The sequence below is a fragment of the Lachnellula hyalina genome (assembly GCF_007821495.1).
Source record: "Lachnellula hyalina strain CBS 185.66 chromosome Unknown contig00170, whole genome shotgun sequence".
Lineage (NCBI taxonomy): Eukaryota > Fungi > Ascomycota > Leotiomycetes > Helotiales > Lachnaceae > Lachnellula > Lachnellula hyalina.
The window spans coordinates 18,229-36,236 of NW_022157284.1; the positions used below are offsets into that span (position 1 = coordinate 18,229).

The 18,008-nt window shown below is 47.8% G+C and overlaps 7 protein-coding genes across 7 annotated transcripts; 4 read left to right on the top strand and 3 right to left on the bottom strand.

Annotated features, from left to right (window-relative positions):
• Window positions 1-139: 139 nt before the first annotated feature.
• On the top strand, window positions 140-563 carry LHYA1_G007624 (uncharacterized protein; the record flags this gene model as incomplete). The annotated part of the gene is made up of 2 exons (XM_031152553.1): window positions 140-217; window positions 333-563. 2 exons carry the CDS (start codon window positions 140-142, stop codon window positions 561-563), a joined length of 309 nt encoding a protein of 102 aa, XP_031002409.1.
• Window positions 564-899: 336 nt separating this feature from the next.
• Window positions 900-1,692, bottom strand: bos1 (Protein transport protein; the record flags this gene model as incomplete). Its single annotated transcript, XM_031152554.1, has 2 exons — window positions 900-1,631; window positions 1,690-1,692. 2 exons carry the CDS (start codon window positions 1,690-1,692, stop codon window positions 900-902), a joined length of 735 nt encoding a protein of 244 aa, XP_031002408.1.
• A 1,059-nt stretch (window positions 1,693-2,751) lies between these two features.
• LHYA1_G007626 (uncharacterized protein) lies at window positions 2,752-3,507 on the top strand (the record flags this gene model as incomplete). Its single annotated transcript, XM_031152555.1, has 2 exons — window positions 2,752-3,291; window positions 3,370-3,507. The coding sequence occupies 2 exons, from the start codon at window positions 2,752-2,754 to the stop codon at window positions 3,505-3,507; spliced, it is 678 nt and encodes a 225-aa protein (XP_031002411.1).
• A 1,662-nt stretch (window positions 3,508-5,169) lies between these two features.
• On the top strand, window positions 5,170-6,776 carry LHYA1_G007627 (uncharacterized protein; the record flags this gene model as incomplete). Its single annotated transcript, XM_031152556.1, has 3 exons — window positions 5,170-5,775; window positions 5,824-6,095; window positions 6,212-6,776. The coding sequence occupies 3 exons, from the start codon at window positions 5,170-5,172 to the stop codon at window positions 6,774-6,776; spliced, it is 1,443 nt and encodes a 480-aa protein (XP_031002410.1).
• A 1,328-nt stretch (window positions 6,777-8,104) lies between these two features.
• cyt-5 (DNA-directed RNA polymerase, mitochondrial) lies at window positions 8,105-12,466 on the top strand (the record flags this gene model as incomplete). The annotated part of the gene is made up of 2 exons (XM_031152557.1): window positions 8,105-12,358; window positions 12,416-12,466. The coding sequence occupies 2 exons, from the start codon at window positions 8,105-8,107 to the stop codon at window positions 12,464-12,466; spliced, it is 4,305 nt and encodes a 1,434-aa protein (XP_031002407.1).
• A 627-nt stretch (window positions 12,467-13,093) lies between these two features.
• Window positions 13,094-15,457, bottom strand: cef1 (Pre-mRNA-splicing factor; the record flags this gene model as incomplete). Its single annotated transcript, XM_031152558.1, has 1 exon — window positions 13,094-15,457. One exon carries the CDS (start codon window positions 15,455-15,457, stop codon window positions 13,094-13,096), a length of 2,364 nt encoding a protein of 787 aa, XP_031002406.1.
• Window positions 15,458-15,818: 361 nt separating this feature from the next.
• hxkA_2 (Hexokinase-1) lies at window positions 15,819-17,649 on the bottom strand (the record flags this gene model as incomplete). Its single annotated transcript, XM_031152559.1, has 4 exons — window positions 15,819-16,950; window positions 16,998-17,294; window positions 17,346-17,363; window positions 17,462-17,649. 4 exons carry the CDS (start codon window positions 17,647-17,649, stop codon window positions 15,819-15,821), a joined length of 1,635 nt encoding a protein of 544 aa, XP_031002404.1.
• Between the last annotated feature and the right edge of the window lie 359 nt (window positions 17,650-18,008).

Here is an 18,008-nt window from a genome sequence, read left to right on the forward strand (position 1 = left end):
AACCTGTATTTCTATCATAGTTATTCCGCTTTATCTTCTCTCATTCAAAGCCCAGCGTCCTTCATCCCTCTAGTTTTCGGTATCAGATCGGAAGATATAGTTCAGTTATACTATACCAGCTACCAATCAATCAATTACTATGCAATTCTCAACCCTCTTCCTCTCAGCAGCATCGCTGTTTCTGGCAGCAACAGCTTCTCCTACTGCGCTTATCGAGGTCCGTCCGGTTCCATTTCCATCTCTAATTCTGGTTCTACTTTTCCCCCTCCCTTTTCCCCTATTCATAAACATTCTCATCTCAACCCATTCCAACTCACGCACCACTTCACTAGAGACAATCAAGCCCAACCTCTGCCCCTGTCAACACCTCTCAGCTGCAAATCGGCGCGTGCCTCTCACTCGGACAATGCTACTTCGACGGCAATGAGGGAGGCTGTGCCGCGCGCGCGTGCGCGAATGACAATATGCTGGGGAGTATCTGTAGCTGTAATACAGACGTACAGAGTGTAATTGATGTGCAGAATGCCAAGGGAAGGAAGGAATGGCCAATCAAGTGTATGTGATGCTATTGTTCATTTCTTGCGGAAGTCCAAGCATGCTTGTTGGAGCAAACATATTGCTAACTCGTTGTTTGTCATCTAGGCCCGTTTCAACAGTAGTGCCACTGGAGAGAATGTGAAAAGCAGTGGGGGAATTGGAGGTTCTTACTCCTGAGCCTTGATGAAGACTTCTAAAGCCCCTCAATGATAATACAGTATTATTTTGTATAAATCCAAACTCCAAACACCTCGCTGTAGCCCAAATGATGTGATGCGGAAACACGTATTGCAAAAGCTCCCCAACTCATCGTATCGACACCACCATCCCTCCATCTCTCTGGAACCATTTATCACATCCCCTCATCTCAAGTAATGCAGCACAAGCCAGCAAAACCCAAAGAAAATCACCACCCCGGCCCAAAAAATCCATTTATCCTGCTTGGCCCTCCGCTCAATCATGCGAATCGTATCCCCGCTCACCCCCAGCGTATTTGCCACACTATAAAGCCTCTTCTGCGTCCCCTTCAAAATCTCCTTTTGCTGTCCCAAATCTCCCAACACAGCCTGGCCCCGCGCCAGGTACTCATCCAGCGCCGTATGTGTGTTTGCGAAAAAACTCTGTTCGCGCAACGCGTGCGTTTCTCGCGTGTAGTCCCCACTGTTCATGCCCAGGCTGCTGCCATTCGCATCTTTGGGCGCCCACGGATTGTGCGTACTGGGCGCGGAGGCGATCGCTGCGTCTGAGTAGGGGTTTTCGGGCGTGCTGGTGTGGTGTGGTCTTCGTCCTAGGAGTTCTTGCCTGTTTACGCTTGTTTGCACATCTTCTGTTTGTGCACGGAGCTCTTTTAATTGCTCGCGGAAGGATTGTAGTTCGGAGCGGAAGGACTCGATGCGCTCGAAGGCTTTTTCTTTTTTGGAGGGGTTGAGCTCGGATTTCGCGAGGTCCGCGTAGGAGTCTAGGGTGCGGGAGAAGGAGATGAGGGAGGCGGAGATTTGACCGAGGAGGGAGGCTGATAGTTGGGCCCCGGCTTGAGGGGAGAGATCGCGTTTAATGGAGGTGGATTGTTTGAGGGCGGTGTTGAAGAGGGTGTTCTGGGAAGGGGATTGGTTGATTAGAGGGGGCATTTGGAATAGGGAGGGATGGGCTTACCATTATGAATTGTAGTGTAGCTCAAAATGAGCTTCTGGTCCCAAATACTTGAAGTGAAGGCGTGTTTTTCCCAATATAACAAGTTGCGTGGTACATTAAAGTTGAGGGGGCAAATATTGAAGTTTCCTGGCTGTTTGTTGATGCTGCAAGTACAGTAAAAGTAAAACGTGTCACCTCGGCGCCTCACTGTGGCTTGACCGGGCCCGGGGTCCGGCTAGATTCCGGTGGATCCATCTGCCAGGGCCAGGACCCTGAAAAGGAGCAACAACTGCAGCTGGAGCTGAAGCTGGAGCTTGTGCGCAGGAAAGCTTGTTGCGTTGTAGACTTGCAAGGGCTTGACCTCCTGCTTGCTTTCTCTGCCGAATTAGACGCTTCAGAACAACTCGCCGGCGCGCTATAGAGATAGGGTACTGTATGTCATGACACACATGGTAAGCTTTCTAGGCCTTGGTTATGTTAAAGTGGCCGACGAACATGTGCTCCTGCTTTTACCATCCTACATTCATTTCTACCTACCTACCTCCCCTCTGTTGCTTTCTTGTCTTGTCTCCCGTCCTTATTTAGGTATCCAACACGAGGTGCAGCATTCTTTACTACCCAATTGGAGTTTCTACACCGCCCTCGCCGTCTTCACTTCCTTCTGATCTCCATATCCCTTGGCCGCGCTTGGGTGACAGATAATATCTTGGCCCAGCTACCCTACGAAATCCTGCCCAACGTCATCGTTTCTCGGACAGCGGGGTTGCTCTTTATCAGATCACCTTCGAAAGGTTCTCCAAGTCACTATAGCAGATACTCATTCAGTACTATACACCATCCGCAACTAGATAGCTGTACGCCTATATAATCTCCGACTCTCAAGTACAGGCACTTGCTGTGCGCTCGGATCGTTATCATATAAATTCTCCTGGATTCAACCCTGGTGATTCACCGCCTCTACTGGAGAAAGGTTCTGGCTCATACTTTGGGGAAAGGAATAACAATTGCTTCTTGACTAACAGGTACTTGGTGGATTCCACCTAACTTGCTCTGCGCTCATGAATAGCAGATTTTCCCGCCAAAATGCCGTCCCTATCTTCCACATACCTCATCCCTGCGCTCCTATGCAACCCTGCGTTCATTCTTCACCTCATCAATACTTTCGCTTCCCATTTCTTGCCTTCACCGCCAACCTTATCGCATTCTCCCCATCCGTTTATGGAGAACCTTGGACCAGTCCCCGGAACCACATTGTACATGGACGTGCACGACGATGAACAAATGTGTTGGAAATATACCGCCGTCATGGTTGTGGTGCAACTGTTTGCTTTTGGAAGGGTGTCGGAGAAGCGAGGCCAAAGAAAGGCAAGGCGGGCGGCAAGGCTCGAGAAAGAGCGATTGGAGAAATTGGAGAAATCGGAAAACGACCTTCGGCAAATTATGTCCCAAGGAGAAGGCATTGTAAAAAGCTGGGATGGCACTTGCGAATCCCCAGAAAATGGCGCATTGAAACTGGCGACTGAAAACGGACACGCAAATGATAAAGCTACAAATGGAGGAAAGAAATTTGAGACGGAGAGTGAAGCGAGCATGACAGAGACGAGTGAGGAGGAAATGTTATTCGTATGAGACCAGTCTGCGTTGCTTGTTATGACCGTCATGGAAATTTTGATTTGAGGACAACAGCATGGCGTTTGACAGGACACACGGCATTGGAGTTCACGGTCTGCGCGTACAAATAGGAGATATGATGATGGACAGAAGAATGGAATACATTTTCCATCTCTGGAACTGAACCTCGGAAGTGCTCGGAGGAGGTATGCAACCGCTGCTGACTAAAATTTCACATGATTTTTCATCTTACAGTACACTGGACTGGTAGTATATTTACCAGAACACTTGTGTCGAACATCTAAGCAAGGAACCACACATACAGTTTGAGAGTCCAAGCCTGATCTTCTCCATTAATGCTAGCGTTGCAACACATCAGCATTACGCTTACTCAGTACCTACTATTCATATTTCATCGTGTCGTGCTCCAAAAGGGACCTTTCAAACTTCTTCGCCGCTACGGCTTGAGTAGCTCCGAAGTGTCGTTTGAGTAAGCTATTCATATCATGGGTAGAAGATCTTAGTAAGATGTTATTTAGATAGCTAGGCTGTACGAGTAGTTCTCTTGCAGCTCAGTTTGGACTTGGGAATATCGAGCGAGTCTCAACTTTTAAAAATGAGATCTTTTGCGTTCCTAAGCTTGAGGAAAATGTCTCTGTCCGGTTGGGATTTCTGTCACGTTCAAAGCCTTTCCTGAACCTTTGTGGAAATATAGCGTCGGGTACAGGATTTGAAAGTTTGCAGCTTAATATAGCGGACAGGGCAGGTTCCACTGTTGGGAAATTCACTATTTATAGGGGTATTCTTCGTACCGAGTTAAGTTCTTCACATAGGGCTCAGCTGATGGGTGTCTGGCTGGGTAGCTTATGTATTTCCGCATACTTGGGGGATTGAGTTCAAATATTGGAGGAGCGTTGATTGATAGGTACTTCTTCTAATGAGATGGTCAAAGCTAGTGGAATAGGGAAATTTGGTGGTAGAAGAGGGACATGGGAGCCTGTTGTTGGATTGTCTGTTGCAAGAATTTGTAATGTACACTGCTGGCCTGTTCGAGGGATCTAGGACACTATCCATTGTCGTTTGAGATAATGATATGTAGCATGGTTTGATGGTTAGTAAAAGGTATTTATTGTGGAATCAGTAGTAGATCCTTTTACAGTAGGACCAAGGACGCATATTGTCAGCAGAACTAGACTTGTCTTTACGGATTGTTTGAAACTCCCTATATGTCTTGTCAAGATTGATGAGGCAGGCACCTTGAGAGCTAAGATGCCGCCGGAGTGGTTTCCTTTTATGGTTGAGACGATAACACCACCTTCCTCAAAGAAAACAATTCCACAAAGTAATGCAACAGCACAAATCATAAGTCAGAATGAAAGTTGATATCTGCAATTGAGATGGGTTACGACGTTCAGAATCTACTTCGTATAAACCCTAGCCGCCAATTTCGACTGGTCAGAAGACCCGCACCTGACCACGCGCGCAACAGTGGGGTTCGGGACCGGTCTAAGCACGTCGGCCACAACTTGAATCCCACAATCGCACAGTAATCACCCTCTAAACAGCCTGAACATCACTCTCGGAAACTGAGATATATGCTTGTCAGATAATCGTGACCCGGAGAGTACCTGGCAATTCGAAGAATACAACACGTCTGCCTTATGACGCGTGGCTAAACAGAACAGAGAGCGAGAGTAAGAGCGCAAGGATTACGAGTACCGAATCGCCAGATCGCGCATCCGCCACAATCTTCTCTTCCTCCATCACGGGTTCAAAGGTACTGAGTACATAGGTATATACACACCGATATTTCCCAATCTATACGGCTAGACGCGAAGAACTATCATCTGAAGGGCACGAGGCCATTGATCGTCCATAGTCCGTATCGTGATGGAACACCATGAGCTAGCCATTGCTGCTCTGGACTCGGTCGCACAGTCATCCTGGAACGGTCGCGACACGGTTAAACCCAGCAGTTCGCGGAACACGGGTATCGACAGACAGTCTACCATGGACCACAATACTATTGTTGACAACACCGTCAACGTGCAGGAACCATCGCAGCAATTCTCAGGAACCAGCATGGCAGTATCCGCGAGTGGGGAGAGAGCGGAAGATATAAACAACGCGACGTCAGCGCTGCCGTCGACCTCGAGCAACAATTCGCAATCGACTATTGATGTTCAAGACGCATCTACACCGCCAACCTCGATATCGGAAGGCTTCTCGTCGCAAAGTACGAATCAAGATTTGCCAATGTCTCAACTATCACAGCTCTCACAACTGGCTGCCGCGCAACAACCACTGACGAGCGCATCCGTGTCGCGACCGAATAATTCAATTGCTCCAACTCCGACTGCTGGCCTCAAGAGGACCGCCGATGGTCAACTGAAGCAAGCGCATGCTAATTCGCCGCCCAGCCCTCATGTTCGTGGGCATTCGAGAACTACTAGTGGAATAAGTAACGCATCTGCTTCGAGTAGCAGAATTGGAGAGGTAAGAGATACCCTTTATTCATCACTACACGTCATTGACATTGCGCAGATTTCATCTGAATTAAAAGTGCGTCTCTCTTATGCTATGGTCAAAGTCAACAATGGATGGCAGTCGAACTCTATTGACGAGGTCGAGTCCATGGCATCTCAAGCAGGATCTCCGACGTCTTCTACATCTACGTTACATGGCCGTCGTAACCTCATAACTTCCCCACGTGCAGCTATTGCCAATATCCAAGGACAAACTTCCTCTATATCTTCAAATTCAGGAACACCAGCACCTTCGGGAGATTTCGATCTATATTCAAGATCCGACCAACCGTCAAGAACATATGAATCTTTTTGGCGCGATCACTCAACAAACCTTCCCTCTCAACGCTATGCTCCACATACCTCTCCCCCGGCTCCTTTTCACAAATCTCTTGCTCCTCCGGCAGACATTCGACCTACATCACGACGATCCGGGACCCAGAAATTCAGCAGGCCCCCACTATACCTGGACAAGGCTCAAATTCCTCAATACATTCTCCCAACCCAAAAACGCCGAATCGCGGATCTCACAGAGAAAATCCAGCAATTCAAACACCTTTACAGAAAACCATTCAAGAGCAGGATGCAATCGAGACCCTGATGTTTATGAGTAGTCCGGGTAACTCTGGGAACATGAAACATAACTTCCCACCACCCCCACCAAGAAACAGGGACTCACCACTACAGAGCCCGTTACGCACAGAATTCAACACACAAGATAGGAGAAAACCCCATGGGAGAAAAGTAGGCTTCGAGATTGAGGCGACGAGTGGAAGTACTGGTAGCAGCGAAGCTGGTGGGGTCGAATATCGAAGTCGCACGAGCCGGATGAAGGCCCCGGACGCGCGGGGTAGAGAGGAAGCGATCGACCGGCTGCTGGAAGCATCAGAAGAATCTAGCAGCGATGAGGAGACGCTCGTGTTGAATTATTCGAGTCCGAGGCGGAAGACTATTGCTGCTGGGAGAATGTAGTCCGGTGGCAGTTTTTTCCTAGCTTCACGAGCACATTTAGACGACGAGTATGTGGCGTTAATCTTCAAGTTTAGTACCTTTCATGTGCTTTGGATACCATATCTTGCATACCTCCATTGTCTTCATCAAGAATCATATGAGACCAACGATCTCCTTTTCAGCATGCATATGGGATTGGCTGGTTGGGAGTTTGAGTTCATTTTTGACATTACATTGGGTTCAGTCAGTTGGTGCTTAACCATTCATTCTGGGCATATTAGGAGGATCTGGTCTAGGGACGGGTTGAGATCTTGAGGTATTTTTGATTGCATTCTGCATTTTGCATAGCTTGCGTACTTTGTACTTATTGAATGTGGCATACCTCTTAGATGCACATATGAATGAATTCACACATACATTTCGTTCCATCTCACCCCAACCTTCAACTGTCATCTTGGTGCAAACAAAGTCTCCGGAATCTGGATTATGATATACTTAATAATTTTTCGTTCATGGGTTCATGTAATATCCGTGCATCTCAACCCATGCCATAATGTCTATGCCATAGGTAAATTGGACTCTGGGTTCCATACATACATGCATATATCACCTCTCTTTCTTTATTACCCAAGTCAAATATCAAATCAAGTCACAGGATCCTCCCTCAGGTATTGTAAATCATTTATCCATCATGTAATGGTAATGGTAAAAACACGACACGGAACGAAAACTTACTAAAATACGAAAGTAGAACGAGGAGACTTCGGCTGATAATCCTGCTTCTTAGAAGATGAATCCTCGTGAGTCGATAATAATCGTCCGATGTTATAATTTAAAGAGTAGACGAATGTGTTCTGACTAACAGGTACAGTAGCCCCTGCTGTTCTTCCGGAAAAGGAGCTATCAAAGATTCCTGTACCTTTAAGCGCTTGTTATCGTTCAGAGAGCAATGAAGTGAGTATGACCTAGGTCATGATAGTGGGTATGTATGAGGGAAGCTTGAGCTGAGCATCGCATCTCTATTGATTGGTGCTGGTGGTGAGCTTAGTAAGAGCGTCGAACGTAAAGGAGAGCCGTTCGAGTACCGTTTAAATCAGGGGCTCAGGGGCTGAATACGGTGGGCGACTTAGCCCAAAGCGCTGCATTAGCGTCTCGGTGTTGATCGCTGGAAATTTTTTGTCGTCTCCTGTCACGATATGGTACGGTAGAGTACACGCGATCAATTCTTCACCACTGTTGTACCAATAATATACACCTTCCTTTGCAATTCATTGTACCCTTTTTAATTCATATTTTGGCGCTGTTTATTTTACGTTCCTACTTTAGATTTCCTTGTACAATACCCAAATATGCTTGTTCGAGCCGCAAGCCGGAAAGCCCGCCCTTCAGCAGCAAGAAGTCAATCCTCATTCGAACAGCTATACCTTCCGTGGTTATGCCCAGCCCAAAATCCGAGTCCGCTAGATCGACGGCGATGCTGGGCTACCTTCGATTCTACATCGCAAGGCCCTGCGGTAAGGAAAAGGAGGAATTCGAACGATATCCCTCATATACAACCACGACGGTCGATGGCCACTGTGCTCGGAAGCATGGCGATGGACGAGATCCCTTTCGAGAGCTTCGATTTACCTCCCCGGAGTTCCCACAATTTCGTGGGCCTGAGGTCAGGTTCGACAAGGACAGATCCTACATATCTTTTAGATTCGTATGAAGGTATCGAGACATCTCAACAGAGGATACGGACGACAGGCAAGGTGGGAGTTGGGGGTGAAATCTCGGAAATATTATCAGTGTTCTATGCTTGTCTTCAGGTGGGGAAGATTGAGCGTGCAGGTGTCATTCTTAGACGATTGATGGGAAAAGTCGACGCCAATGTGGATGAAGTGGTTATGTTACACAATCAATACCTGAGAGCTTCAGTCGAGCAAATCATGATATCACCCAGCGAGTCAGCGAGACAGTCAATTCACAAGTGGTTTGAACTCGAAATACGGCTCAAAGGATTTCTACACAACGCCGAAATGATTGCATATATGTTGAAAGCATCACTTCAATCGCCAGATGATGCACAAGGCGGGAATCGAAAGCGCCTTGTTCGCCGTTATATGGGTATGGTGGAGGGCGACGCTGGTTTGGAGGTGCTAAGCCTCAACATTCTTACTGCCGAAGAAATGAATCAAATCAATCACATCTGTCCGACCTACAACTTGGCCGACAATCTTGATCTTGAGGATACGTTCGAGGCCGACATCTATGAAGGTGACCATCCTATACAAGAACCACCCAAGGCGGTTGACATACTGCCAGATGTTCGCCCAGTGAAACAAAAGGGTCTTGGCTTGAAATCTCTCAAGAAATCTCTCTCGCTGTTCTCAAATTTCCCAGGTGCTGGTCTGGATATGTCTAAGAAGACCCTCGAAGAAAGACGGCAAGTCCAGGCTCAACTGGAAGAAGACGCCGTGAGCTCTGCAATTGAACGATGGAGAGATGAGAGTATTTCTCTCAAGAAGATGGGACTAGATTCTACCCTTCAAACAAAGTCGCTGGGAGCACGTATGTGGAAATGGCAGGTGGCTTTCGAACAATATCTGAAAGATGAGATCGCCAAGGTCGACGAAGCTGAACTGAAGGAGACGAAAACCGTGGAGGATTTGGAACGATGTCTATATGGACCCTTTCTGCGCATTCTCCCCCCAGAAAAAATCTCTGCCGTGACGATTTTGACAACCATGAGTACATTGGGTGCTCAAGGCGCGGATAAGGGACTGATGCTCTCTCACTCCATTCTGTCCATCGCCAGCAGTGTGGAAGATGAGAGCATATTTGAGGCATTACAACAAAGCAACAAAAGGGGAGTATGGTCGAAAAATTCACATCAAAAACTTGAACTAGATAATTTTAAGAAAATGGTGCGCAGTCGAGGGGCAGGCTCCGCGGCCAAATTAGTAGACACGGTAAAACTCAGCGATGAATCTACACCTTTCGTCTGGAAACAATGGCCCATGTCGATGAAAGCGAAAGTCGGAGCTTTCTTGATGCATGCTCTTGTCGAGGTAGCGAAGATTCCCGTCGCTTTAGAGCATGCGGAAACCAAGCAGATCATGACGCAGTTACAACCTGCCTTTTCTCACACATTTAAATTCAAAATGGGTAAAAAGTATGGTGTTGTAATCGCCAATAAAGTTCTTGTCCAGTCGTTGAAGAGGGAACCGGTCCACAGTCTATTGGCAAAACACCTCCCGATGTTAGTCGAGCCGGAACCATGGACTTTGTTCAACAAAGGCGGATTCCTTGTCCATCCGTCAAAACTGATACGAGTCAAGCTGGGCGATAAAGATCAAAGATACTACGCGGAAGCCGCAATTGGGCATGGAGATTTGACCCACTTGTGCAGAGGTCTGGATGTGCTTGGAAAGACGGAATGGAACATCAACCAGCCGGTATTCGAGATCATGCTAGAAGCCTGGAATAGTGGAGATGCTGTAGGAAATATTGCTCCTGAAACTCCGAATCTGGTTATACCACCGGAACCGGAGGCAACACGGGACCCTTTGGAGCGACGCCGATGGATAAGAGCAGTGAAAGGTGTAGAGAATCAGCGCACTGGTCTACACTCGGTGCGTTGTTTCCAGAATTTTCAGTTGGAAATTGCGCGAGCACTGAGAAATGAGTCGTTCTACTTCCCCCACAACATGGATTTTCGAGGACGAGCCTATCCAATTCCCCCGTACCTCAATCATATGGGAGCGGACCATTGCAGAGGTCTTCTCAAATTCGGGATAGGCAAGGAACTTGGCGTAGCTGGTCTCAAGTGGCTCAAAATACATCTTGCAAATGTCTTCGGATTCGATAAAGCAAGTCTCACGGAACGTGAAGAGTTTTCCAATAAACACAAAGACGACATATATGATTCTGCGACGAACCCTTTGAAAGGTACCCGATGGTGGCTCAAGGCCGAAGACCCATGGCAATGTCTCGCGGCATGTATTGAGCTCAAGAGTGCACTCGAATTACCCGATCCAACTCGATTCATATCGAAACTGCCAGTACATCAGGACGGCACCTGTAATGGGCTGCAACATTATGCAGCTCTGGGCGGAGATGTATGGGGTGCGAAGCAAGTCAATCTGGAACCAGGAGATCGTCCTGCGGATGTCTACACAGCAGTCGCGAACTTGGTAAAAGAAAGCATAGCCGAAGATAAAGAGAATAATGACCCCCACGCACTCATACTGGACGGCAAGATTACTCGCAAAACGGTCAAGCAAACTGTCATGACAAATGTCTATGGAGTCACTTGGGTTGGCGCAAGAGACCAGGTGAAGAAACAGCTTTTGGCTGCCCATCACAATCTGCCAAATGACACGGAGATCAATCCTCTAACTTTAGCATCATACATTGCACAAAAGATTTTCACCGCCCTCTCCACTATGTTCCGAGGTGCTCACGACATTCAGTATTGGTTCGGCGCGTGCGCAGGTAGGGTGTCAACGTGCCTCACACCGGAGCAAATTGATCGTGTTGAAGGAGAGTTACCAGCGATGGCTCTCAAAAAGGGCGTCAGCAAAACTGCCAATCGTGGTTTCAACCTGGAGGAAGCGCTTCAATTCAAATCCACCGTTATATGGACGACACCGCTCAATATGCCAGTTGTACAGCCATATCGAACAGCCAAATCTCGTTCAATTCCTACGACGATGCAGACAGTAGCTCTTCAAGAACCCCATCGTTCGCATGCAGTCAGCAAACGAAAACAGCTCCAGGCCTTCCCGCCAAACTTCATTCATTCTCTGGATGCGACACACATGCTGTTGTCAGCAACAAAATGTGATGACCTTGGCCTGACATTCGCAGCGGTACATGATTCATTTTGGACCCACGCTTCAGATATTGGCACAATGAATGGTGTACTTCGAGATGCTTTTATCAAAATCCACACTGATGATGTCATTGGACGCTTGGCTGCCGAGTTCAACGCCAGGTATAAAGGTTGCGTCTACCTTACCAATCTTGATCCGAAATCTGCAGCAGCCAAGGAGATAGTACGATGGCGCAAACAAAAAGTCATCAATACAAAATTACCCCAAGTCAAAAAGGCGCCAAGACTCGATGAGCTACTTTTAGAACGCAAACGAATGAGGCTCCTCGAATCATCTGATCCTTTAGAGGTCGAAGAAGGAAAGAACATGGTTACTCCCGGAAGCATATTTGAAAAATACTCGACTCAAGACGACATAGCACAGGATGAGGAGTTGAAGGATATAGGACTAGGAGAGATCCCAGAAAGTGAACTCAGAGCGGCCAGGAAGGCTTCCAAGACGGCCACCACTGGCTCGAATGCTTCTGCGAATGAGGATATTGATATGGTAAACCTTGAATTGGACGATGGTTTAAGCGACGATGTTGAAGTTGATGCTGCCAGCCCTGATATGGATGCTGCATCGGCTGAGGATGATGGTGACGAGGGTGGGGAAGTGAGCGAAGAATCTGAGGAATCAGAAGATAGCATAGGGTCATTTGAAAAGCGACTCAACAGAAGAGAATCTCGGAGTCCAAAATTCCCTGTCTGGCTTCCCCTGACTTTCCCTCCGGTGCCCAAAAAGGTATGTTCTCTCCCCTTCAATACTCGCATCTCCTGGATATTAATCGTTGTGCTACAGGGAGAATTCGATGTTTCGCGACTCAAGGAAAGTCAATACTTCTTCTCGTGAAAATATCTTGTACCATACATACAATTACGGCTCTCGGAGCCGTGTTCCGTGCAGCGGAAGAGTTGGTGGGCTGGGGTGAGGGATGTTTCTGTGACACTGCATATAGCGAAGGGACACGTGCATTTTCAGGGGCGTTGGGGTTTTCATCTTGCTTCTCTCTGTTTACCTAGTCGTAAGTAATTAGAGTCTGGGGGTCGGTTAGGCTGTAGAATAGAATAGAGCAGTACGCATGCATGCGTTACGAGAGAATAGCTGGTTATGTACAGTATACATCACATTGATGGGACGATGCAAAAAATGTAGACGGATATGGATATCGTTATTTATATATGCAGCGTTCTCTATCTAGCTTTAAAAAATGTACTACCAAGTTATATTCATTGCCAGCTACCTCCCTCCGGCCGAGTATAAAACATAGGCAAGATACCTATACACCTCGTAGTACTCGCAAAGATTCATGGTATGACTCATGAGGTTCCTCGAGCGGGTTTGCGGGTGATGGATGGATGGTATAGGGAGAGTGGATTAACACGATATGATCAGAGACGCCATCTCAACTTATATGCTTGGGAATCTCTTTTCACATTCTGGATTTATGATAAGTACTATACAACGCACGCGGCTGCCTCAATGATACCCATTAGCACCATTAACGTTCATCAAACTAGTCAGCTCCTCCCTCCTCGCCCGATACAGATCCTGCGCCTCTCTCTCCCTCTTACTCACAAACCCAACCTCTTCCCTCAGGCCTTCCAAACGCCGCTTGATCGCAGCTTCCTCGCTAATCTGCAGCGTTCTGAAGCTGTCTAAGCTATACGTAGCCTTACTCAGAGCATCTGCAGCCTCTACGATCTTGCCTCGTAGTACTTTCGCTCTCTGCTGGTATCCGCCCAAGTGCAAAGCTAGTTTCTTCTCGGCTTTATTACCCGCGGTTGCAGTTTCAGTGATGGAGCTTTGTATGTCTTCGAAAGCTTCGCTGAGTATTTGCTGCTCGTCGGTTTCGTCGTCGTCGTAGCCACTGAGGCCTGGCAGGAGAGATGAAGATTGGGCCTGGGCCCAGGCTGCTCTGAAGATATCAGAGCCTTGTTCGGCCAGTTCTTGGGGTACTTCTTTGGTGATTTGCAGGCGGGCTTGGGCGAGGACATCATCATCGAAGGAGTCGAGGGTTTTGGGCGTGCCTCGGACTTTTGCGCCTGGGATGGGATATCTGTGGGCGTCGTTGGCTACTAGGAGTGCTGCTTCTCGCTCAATGGCTCCGAGTACCGGATCTGCTATATCTGATGCACTTTTGATAATGGCATCAATATCGACAGCCGAAGCTCGTGGGAGACCCTTTTGCATGACTTGAGTTCTCCTATTGAACTCAATCTTTTCTTGCGCTTCTCGGATTTGACGGTTCCTCCGGTCTCGAATCTCAGCATCCTCTTCTGAAAGTTCTTCCACAGCCATAGATTCTTGTTGTTCTTCTGGTAGCTCCAAATCCCACTCCGTTTCCTTCGGTTTTGGTAGTGAGGCAAGACCCTGCTTGACTCTGTGTTTCATTGCCATTTCTGCCAATTTGACGTCTCTAGGTGTACTGCCAACAAGCTGCATCTCTCCATTTGCGTTCAATGCAAAGCTATCACGTGGCGTGCGCATTGGGGTTGCACCTGGTAACGCTGGAGGGCCCATTGGGGTAGCACCCACTCCATTAGTTTGTCGGAAAGGAGTTGCCATAGGATTAGGAGTTTCCATCTGATGCTTTCTTGGTGTTACACTATCAAAACCCGTGCTGCCAACTCCCTCGTGTAAAGGGGTATTTTCACCCCCCAAAAGTGATGATTGGGTCTCTGTGAGAGCCCTGATATTCCGGATTTCGTTCGCGATATGATCTTCCTGCGCTGGGGCTTTCGGTGTTCGAATAGGTGCGCCACTGTTGATAGTTGAGTATGTGTTGACAAGACCCCTCGTCGCATCATTCTCGCTGGATCTTGCCATGATGTTGGCTCTTTCCCCAATCATTCCCATCTTGACGATTTCTTCCAATTCGCTCTCCCCGACTTGTGGTGTTGGCAGAACCAGAGCTCTCCTCTTGCTGCTCTGCTCAGCCTCCCGAATCTTCTGCATCTGGCCCGCTTTGATAGCTGCAGTGTAAGACGCTGACGGAGCCTCCTTCTCCCCCTTTCTCTTCTTTCGATCTGGGTCTTCGTCATGGTCTCCTTTTCGCTTGTTCGCAAGTTGTTGCTTCCGAGGATCAAATGCCTCGCGCTCCCTTTCGTTAAGACCTGCTTCCTCCTCCGTATCGTAGAAACCTGGGGCGGCGCCCTTCTCAAAAGGAATATCGGCATTGTAGTCCATCTGGCCCTTCTTCCGGTTGACCACCTTGATGTTAATACCGGCATTCTTAAGCTCACGGCGCTTCTGCAGAACAGCCAATCTTCTAGACTCCTCAAGCTGACGCTCACGAGCCTTCCGCTTCGCCTTCTTTCCCTGTGTATTTGCTAAACGAGCACGAGCCTCACTCAGCATCTCCTTCTCGTCCTCATCCAGGTCGATTGTATCAGGACGCGCAGGTTTCGATTCCGGATCTGGGTCAACCTCTCCAGGTCGTAACCGTCGCACATCATCCGCACTCGGGGCCTTTGTTTCCCCACCATCCGGCCCCCCCAAGCCCAGATCTCCCGCTTCCTTCTGCTCGGCTTCGTCAAGCAGCTTCTGGTATCGTTCTAAGCACTGGGTAGCAGTCCTACCAACGAGCGGGGCGATAGTGCGCCATTGCGTGGGCATCAACTTTGCGAGATGTAGTAGCTTCTCGTCCTCTTCCTTGCTCCATTCGATCTTTCGAATACCAGGGTCGAGCCATTCACTCCATCGCGCCTTGCATTGCTTTGGTGTTTTTCGCGCGAGAAGAGATGATACGCGTGCCCACTGGTTTAGACCATATTTTGAGACCGAGGCCTTTAGGATCTCATCCTCAATATTTGTCCACACACCTCCTTTGACGACAGGCATGGTTGCGATGGTTTTGTTGTTGATGCTGTAAGCTTGATGTTTTCAAAAATACAAGCTTGTCTCAAGTCACGAAAACAATTAGGTTTAGCGGCCGCATTTCAAGCACGTGTTAGATCACATGACTTAATAGCTTCCAGTGTATATTTTATATCTTTCAGAACATTCACGTGATTATCATTCTGGCTTACAAGTCACCAGAGACCATCAACTGCATTTTCAGGTTGTGCTATCATTATAATATTGTGGAGTTCATTGCATTATCTATCCTGTGTATGTTCATCTGCTCGTCCCTTTCGCAAGCAATCCTGGTCATTCATCTACAACTCCAGCCTCTCTGAAGTAAATTTCCGTCATCTAGTCATTATTTCGTGTATCCTTCATCTCTTCTCGCATCAATTGTCATAACGGTCCCAGCCAGAATCCCCGCCCCTATAATCCCACCATCATGACAAGGCGTTAATAACACCCTTGGGACTTTTGTTTTCGAAGCGCCGAACTCCGCGTTCATGATATCGTCAAGGAACTGCTGGCAATCCTGTAAATAATCTTGGAAATGCATAATGCATCCACCGGTATATCCAACCATCAGTTCTTCGACGGCTGGTTCCTCGATAAGAGTATGAAAGGATTGTCCATTAGCGAAGGAGGTTGACGGTGACGGCAGAGCTGAGAGCTGTATCTCATCCGCGCAACCTAATAATGCAATGACAGCCGCAGCTGTCATGCCCGCTGCGCGTTTCTGGATCGCTTTGCTAATCTTGAAAACCATGTCTGCAGTTTCGTATGTCCAGTGCCATGCATCCGGTCCATTAGCAGGGGGCAATTCGGTTTCTATTTGTTTGAGAATTGATGGTTCTCTGTAACTTAGGTGAGGACCAAGATTTCCGAAGAATGTGGTCGTAAGCCCGTGACGTTGACGAAGTTTCGTCGGGAGGGATGTGAGGGGTACTTGGAGTTGGTTCACAAAATAATCGAGGACCATGAGACGACCCAATTCTCCAAGGTATCGGCCGGAGGTCATATACTCGAAGGGTTGGAAACCAGGAGCTTCGCCTTCTGCATCAAGAGTTGTATCCCAGGGGGTAACGAACTTGAGCTCGTGAAGAGGAGGCGCTGCACCGTTTATCGTCCATTCGGTATTCACAGTGATCTTCAGATTCGGACAGTCCTCGCTGTCGTCAGGTACTTTGATTTGTGCTGGTCTCTTGCTTGGGTGTAATTTGCTAATTGCGAGTGGAATCGTAGCGTTACAGCCCGTTCCAACAATGAGACCCATAGCTGCTTTCCGCTTTGGGTCGCTTCGTAGCTGGTAAGCAAAGGAGACGAGGGTTGCGACTGAGTCGTTTACTATTGCAGTGATTTTGATGGGTGGTAAAGAGGGATCTCGCGTCGATTCATAGCCTTCCAGGAGAAGCTTGCCTAAATCCAGATTTGAGGTTATAGCGAAGCCTTTACCCATCGACATGAGTGTAGCTTCTGATAAAGTATGTTGTCTATGAAGAATCAGTATATTTCAAGAATTTCAGGAAGGGAAGCCCACATCATGGGGAACGAGAAGGTAACTCCGAGTGGAAGTGCTTCTCGCTTTTCTGGACCCCATTCCTGAGTCCCATCTTGCACAACGTCTGCTATACACTTTCCAATCCATTGGAATAGATCTTCTGCTTTGTTGTTCTTGAGTTGCTCTCCAATAGGCCAAGCTTTCTCCAGATATATCTTGACACGTGACCCGTATTGATAGTCACCATTGCCATTTGAGTTTCCTTTCACTTCTGCTTGCACTTCATTGTTGGAGCCTAAAAGCTCTATGAAGCCAACTCTGAGATTGGTGCCTCCTCTGGAAAATGTTAGGCGGCTCAATGGCTAAAAGCGGGCAAACATTACTCACATATCGATAGCGAGATATCTATTGGCTCTGTTAGAAAGAGAACATGCACTCTAGCCAGCCATTCAAGAAAAGTGGCTTCTGGAACGAATAAAAAGGAAGGGGTATGTATAGCTTACCGGCCTTCCCCATCATTTTCCGGCCTCAAAACTGTATCCGAAATAGGAGTTGAGAGAAACTGATTCTGTGATTCTCTAGCAAGTTGTGTAAAGGTGTGACATAGACTCTTCGCAAGGCTATGAACCTTGGAAACATCGACAGCGAGGGGAGCCAGGAATTCATCCAGAGACTGTCTTGCAATAGACATTTTCAGAAAGAGAGGCAGGTAATTTGTGCATAACCGTTGGAGGACAGACAGACAACCTTGGGTGACTTGGTTGGGAGTTGTCTAATCGCGTTCGCGTTGCTCAGCCTCGAATGGAATAAGCAACAAGGCTTGCTTTAGCTTATCGTAGCCTAGCGGGAGAGAGGGGAGACTGTACTGTGGCACACTGTGCATAGAAAGAGTGGATGGGTTTTGACTGTAAGGCATAAGGCAGAAAAGAATGCGGAGCGGGAAAGTGGCAGCGGAAAATGAGCGCGTGAGCTTCGCTTTATCTTGCATGTGCAAACGAGTCAACTCAACCTTGCTACAATCACAATCATAATTACAATCACAAGAGCAAT